This window comes from Apaloderma vittatum, unplaced genomic scaffold (assembly GCF_000703405.1).
Source record: "Apaloderma vittatum isolate BGI_N311 unplaced genomic scaffold, ASM70340v1 scaffold10030, whole genome shotgun sequence".
NCBI classification, from domain to species: Eukaryota; Metazoa; Chordata; class Aves; order Trogoniformes; family Trogonidae; genus Apaloderma; species Apaloderma vittatum.
In genome coordinates this window covers 101,374-107,364 of record NW_009694857.1, presented here as the reverse complement: position 1 = coordinate 107,364, position 5,991 = coordinate 101,374, and the positions used below count along the sequence as shown (strand labels likewise).

General features: G+C 39.9%; 1 protein-coding gene across 1 annotated transcript in view; it reads left to right on the top strand.

Moving 5' to 3' along the window:
* The window catches only part of GTDC1 (glycosyltransferase-like domain containing 1), a gene marked incomplete at its 5' end in the record, with an annotated part of 103,636 nt that overhangs the window by 89,172 nt on the left and 8,473 nt on the right, over positions 1–5,991 (top strand). The window contains one exon of the mRNA XM_009868979.1: positions 4,670–4,779. Coding sequence (XP_009867281.1) covers positions 4,670–4,779 — 110 coding nt within the window. The remainder of the gene's footprint in view (positions 1–4,669; positions 4,780–5,991) is intronic.

Sequence of the window (5,991 nt, the reverse complement as noted above, 5' to 3'; positions counted from 1 at the left end):
CCCCACCTCGTCTGCTGCCAAACTTGCTCCTCACTCTCGCGCTTCCCCCAGATGAAAGCACCACTGTCATCCACGGCAGGGTCTGTGCCTTAGAAACCTCATTCCCATCACTTTTAATTATTGATTCTGAGCTGACGGACTTTCCCAGCCCCGTCCCTGCCCTGATGTCCCCTGTCCCTTGCTCTCCTCCCTGGGTGTCTCTTGACTCACCAGTCCTGTCTCCACGACTGCTGCCCGGCTTCATAAATAATGACCGATATTTCAGTGGCCTATTTTGTCAGCTGTTTTCTAGCAATAACGGCAGGTAGGCAGAAATCTGTCTTTTAGCTCTTGCTGTATATCCTAAAAAAGAAAAGAAAATAAATTGAAATGTTACTTAAGCTTGGTTTAGCGTTGCCGTTTTCCCACCTTTGCCCATTCAGGTGGTTTTACAAACTGAGGAGGCAGGAGGAGATGCAATTGCTTGGATTTAAGGCACTGTAAAAAGTGAACCGTTGCTGCGTGCCCTCACAATTTGGGATTCTCTGCTGCTGGAAGTCTCCCATGCTAAACGTCCTAAGAAGATTAAGATCAACCCTTTTAATATTGCTTTTAGCAGAGCTTATTTGTAACCCTTTCAGAATGCGTAGCACCTTAAGAGATGGCACGACAGGGCTTGTTATGACAAGCCTTGCCTACCCTTTACGCGGTGTTTTCTCAAATACTAAACCTTTCTCCCAAATTTAGCACTTGCATGTTCCTGATTAGCTTGCATAAACCATAAGTTTTAATTTCTTTTTTTTTTTTAAATAGATTGCATTTATTTGGCCCTTTGAGCAAGTCCTGTATCTTTTCCACAACTTTTCTACTTTCTAATTGCACAGCCATATCTGTCGTCCTCCAAATCCTAAATAACTGTGATTATCACCATGTATGATAAGTTTACATGCACTTAAAAAAATTAAACTTCAGTTACAGAAGACCATATGGATCTCTTACTGAATTTCCCTCAAATTCAGGAGATGAATATGCACTAAATAATGTAAAGGGCCAAACTTTACTATTTAATTTTAATTTTTTTTTAAAGAAAAAGTTTTCCATCACTGGTCAGGGATATGGGTATCCTGCAGCCACAGGGAATAACTCCAGTTTATCTGGTCTCCATGCACTCTCTTTCCAGTTCCAGCAATGGGTACGGCTCTAGGGGTTTAAGGTTGAATTCACAAAAATCCCTGAATAGCAGAAGAGTGTTTTGAAGCCTGTTGCCATTGATTGTATAGAGGAGCATCATCGTAGCGCTGCAAAGTTGCTTTTTTAAATCATTTTAGGCTGAAAAGAGGGATGTCAAGCCATCAGTTAATCCTGACAGCATCCTTCTGTGGTGAAAAAATAATACTGTCACACCCATTTTATAAACGGAAAATCTCGGGCAGAGATAATGGAGGCTCAGTACTGGTGCTGCTGCTGCCACCAACCTCCCAATCCCTATTTCGAGGGCAGTTTTGAAAATTTTGTTTCAGATCACAGTGGGAAGTCACTAAATCAAGCTGAACCTCAGGCCACGTACCCTTACCCGTACCACCAAACCGCAACCAGTTCTTAAGAGAGACTGCAAATGTCTCTCTTAAAACATGTTTTAGACTGCAAAATAATAATAATTTTTAAAAAGACATGAGCAATCCTGGGTAAAAAAAAAAATTAATGTGCAATATCTAAATGTGGAGATTGAATGTCTCCAAGGGCAGTGCTCTCAAATCCAAGGATGTGTATGGTGCCCATGTCTGTTTTGTGGCATTTACAGCCGGAGTTTGGTTTTCACATTCTTATGATGAAATTTAGAGCATCTTCATACCGTACCCAGGTCTGTTTTTTTCCTTCACTAAATGCATATAACAAGAGCATTTCAAACACCTAAATGAAACAACAAAGGCAAACCCTTGAACCACATTAGCTTAATTTCCCCCCAAACACAGTATCTTGTAAGTTTGCATTTTCCTGTTGGGCTTTTATACAGTTTTGCCATTCTTCTTAAGGAAGTGGAGTATATATATAATTAATACTGTTTAATAAAGCTCAAAAATGCAACAGATGCAGCCAAAAGTGCACGTCATTTTGAGCAGATCTTTGCAGAACAGACATTCCATATTGTGTTCATCTTTTTCCATGATCACTGCTATGACAATCTGGTGTGTTTAGCAGTTGTTGCTGAGTAAGGCAGACTGGATTGTATATGATTTTCTCCATGTCAGCCAAGAAACAGAGCTCTCTTCTTGGTGATGCAGTAAAGAGGTGGTCTTGTACTATTTGTTGCTTTCTACTGGGAGTAGCTACAGCTTCCCTATTTTGTTAGAATATTAATACTTTGTAATTGGTAAGTGTGTGTGCCAGAGGCTCTCTGTAGGTCTTAAAATAAAGTGGTTGTGATGTGGAAAAGTTACAGGAACTGGTAAATCTAGTAAGATGACCTCCCAAATAGAAAAGCTACAAGATTTGCAAAACGTCCCATTAAAATCTGTATCGCATAAAAGCAAAATATTTTAAAAGAGGATATGGAAGGAGGATCACCTACAGCAGAAAACCCGTAAGAGAGGCTCCAGTGCAGAGGAAACGTTTCCCCTCTCAGCATTCCTTCTGGGTGCCAAATTTTCCTTCTGTTCTTCCCCACCTATTAAACAAAGCTGCAACTTCCAATTCCTATCAGTTTTCCTAAATATGTGCAGCTTATGTGGCTTTGTCGAGCTGTAAGGCTCCGTTTTCTCCTGCCAGCTCCTTGACAATGTGGCTCCAACAGCATCCTCCACTTTTGGCTGCCTCTGGAACCCCTGGTCTCTTCTGGAAAGGGAGAGGGAAAGCATATCCTTTGCTGGAAGGACTTCTTGTGACTGCAGAGAGCTCGGAAAGGTCCCTGCGAGCGGCGTGGCTCTGTGTGTCAAGGCTGCCTCTAATGGGGATGTTCTGGTCCAGCTCGGGGTGAGCTGCACATTGCTTGGCATCAGGGCTCGTGGGCATCACTTACCAAGAGCCCACTTAGGGGAAACTGAGGCTGGGATATACCGAATCCCACTGACTCCCAGCACCAGAGCTGTTTTCCTTGCATACTTGGGCATTTCTGAGAGAGTTCCTCCCTTCCAGCCAAGTCTGAAGCCTCCTTCGTAATCCCCTTTTGGCTGGGAACTACGGTCCTGGCAACACGGTTCTGCAACTCATTTACCTGCCAGAAGCAGGTGGTTTTTCTGAGCGTGACGATGCAAGCAAACCATAGGCAGTCCTGGGCTCTTTTGCAAGAAATTCTCTCTCCAAGCCAGTGCTCATCACATCCACTTTGGTTACTGGAACCACCATGGAAACTCCTGGTTCACAGATGTGAAACAAATTATGGAGCTTATGCAGTTGCATTCCTCCTTATTATTGGGAACAAAACAAATCTGGGAGATGGAGGACTTTCTTAAAGTAACTATTGTCTGGCTTTGTTTTAAGAAAATGCAACTAATGCTGAAAACTCCACAATTCCTGAAGATTTCTCAGCGTGGGGAAGTCATATTAATTATAAGATTAATTTATTTTAACTCCCTAAACCAAAAATATTGACTGAATGAGAAATTAACACATGTAGAGCTGCAGATGTCATTTGGCTTCAGATTTCCCGAATGATATAATTATTAATCTTTTATATAGCAGTGTGACAAACCTACAGATTCATTCTGCAAAATTAGTCTCTGAAGAAAGACACCAGGATGGCTGAGCTATAGATTTTCCCTTAATATAGGAAGGAAAACAGTGGAATTTTCTAAATAATAAATAAAACCAAAATATTTTAAAGACATCTGGTGCACATCTGTCTGACATACAATAATTTAAAGCAGAATAATTAAATGCAAGATACAATATTCACCTTAGGGTGGGGGAATTATTTCATTTTTAATATAACTTACCAAGTTCGGGAAATTTAGATCATCTGTGGTATCTTTTGAACCTTTCATTCTGTGCTAGTAAAGAAAGTAATTTAGCAATTTGACTTTTTATTTTCTTTTTAGCTAACGAACATTGTGTTTCAAGGCATTGAGTGTCATACCCATACAAACCTTTAATAGTGTCTTCAGCTGAAATTATAATTGGGTGCAAGTTTGCAACTTTCTATTTTAACTCCCAGTTAACTCCTTAAAAGTCTAAATGTAGAAAAATGCCTCATGTCAGTTTATTCCTTTCTTATTTTCCAGTCTGGGAAATCCTATGCTTTTAGCAAAAGTTTTTGATTAACCTATTCCTCCTGAAAAAGGGAGTAAACTGCAGTGGAGACTGTATTGGTTGGTTTTTTTTACAGGGGAAAAAAAAAATTAAAAAACCTTTTTTTTCCTACTTTATCCTTTTTTTGCGGCATGGTTTTGCCTTAAGCTAGGTAAGATATTGTTGCTCTGTCATTCTCACTTGCAAAGTTGAGTAATTAGAAGAGTAAAGGCATCATCCGAAGACAGGGAAGAGAGAGAAAAATCTGCTGAAACTTGAGTTTTGATGCCGAGTGCTGGGTTGAGGGAAATGTGCAACCGCACGGCGTGAGCGAAGAGTGAAAATGTGCTGAAGAGGTTTAGCCCCCGCCAAGTACAATTTAGGGAAATGCTGTTCAGATAAACAAACAAACCAAGTCCACAATTAAAAGTTAAGCGATGCTGAGATAAGTTCTGTTTGTTTTAAGGGAACATGACAAAGATCCTGAGACTTTCTTTAAAGTCTTGTTGAAGCTGAAAGAAGAGGAGCTGCCTTTTCACGTGTCCGTCCTTGGGGAGGCTTTCACTGAAATTCCAGGTACCTTTCTTTTCTTTTTTCCTTTACTGTAAAGTTACTGTAAAATAAGTATTCCCAAAAGTAGTTTTCTCAGGTTAGTGAAGGAACATGTTTAAAATCTTTGTTGTCGTAAAGCTGAATAATATTGCTATGTTGTAAAATTAAAATTTTTAAAGAGAGTAAGTGTTTTTTGTTTTACTTGGCAGCACAAGACCTTATTTATGACTCGTATTTCAGCAACACTTCTGTATTTCTTTAAATAGAGAGGTAGGTGTGAACGATCGAATGGTTCAGAAAGGAAGCAAAATCTTTCAGCTCGAGGTCACTCATCTGAAATCCAGACTGAGATTTTTAGCAGGTGAAAACACTTAGTTCCCTTTCAAACGTGAGATTAAGGACTTCTGTGGAGAGCTTCTGGTTTGTATCTGGCATGAAAGAGATCATTAATCTTTCATATTTTTATACCACTCTTCTGCACACTCCTTCCGTTTCTTGGTTTCTGACAACCATTGCTCTGTAAACGGCTTCACCCAGCTGAAAAGGAATCAGGGCTTATTCTGAATATGCACAGCTTTGTGCCTGAGATATTGTGGCAATAAAGAGAATAATCAACTCCTGTACTGGGTGTGCTTGTAGTGAATTAAATCTTCTAAAAACCTACTTTAATGATGAGCGAGCTTCAAAATAGCCTGTGTTTTAGCTCATACGTGTTTTCCAAAATGTAGTTGTCCACCTCTTTGGTCTGTAGAAACAAGACTTGCGATTAGTGTATTTGTCAGTTGTGTCATTATCTGTTGCCTGCTGACTTGGTGATATTTCAGTTGTTCTAGTTTTGATTTTGCAGTTTTTAAGGCGCCGGGAAATTGATCAGATCCAAATAACTTTTGGGTCCCCAACTGTGGCACAGCTGGATTGAAAAACGAGGTAATAATTTTGGGAGCAGGAAATTGTTCATGATTTCTGTCCACTTCTATTTAGACAATTTTCTGAGAGCCTGTTCTTCCAGGCAGATCCCAAGGCAACGTTGCTCTCCAGACTGAGCACACCAGATTTCTTAGAAGGAGAAATTTCTAAGGAATATGTGACAGATAGGAATATACAATGGTGCACTGCGGGAACAGATTCTATTGACACTCATTTTGGATGTTGTTACATATCTCATTTGTGGCTCCAGTGCTTATGAATAATGTAGATCATCCTAAATTTATGCCAGTATATCAAATCTATATGCCG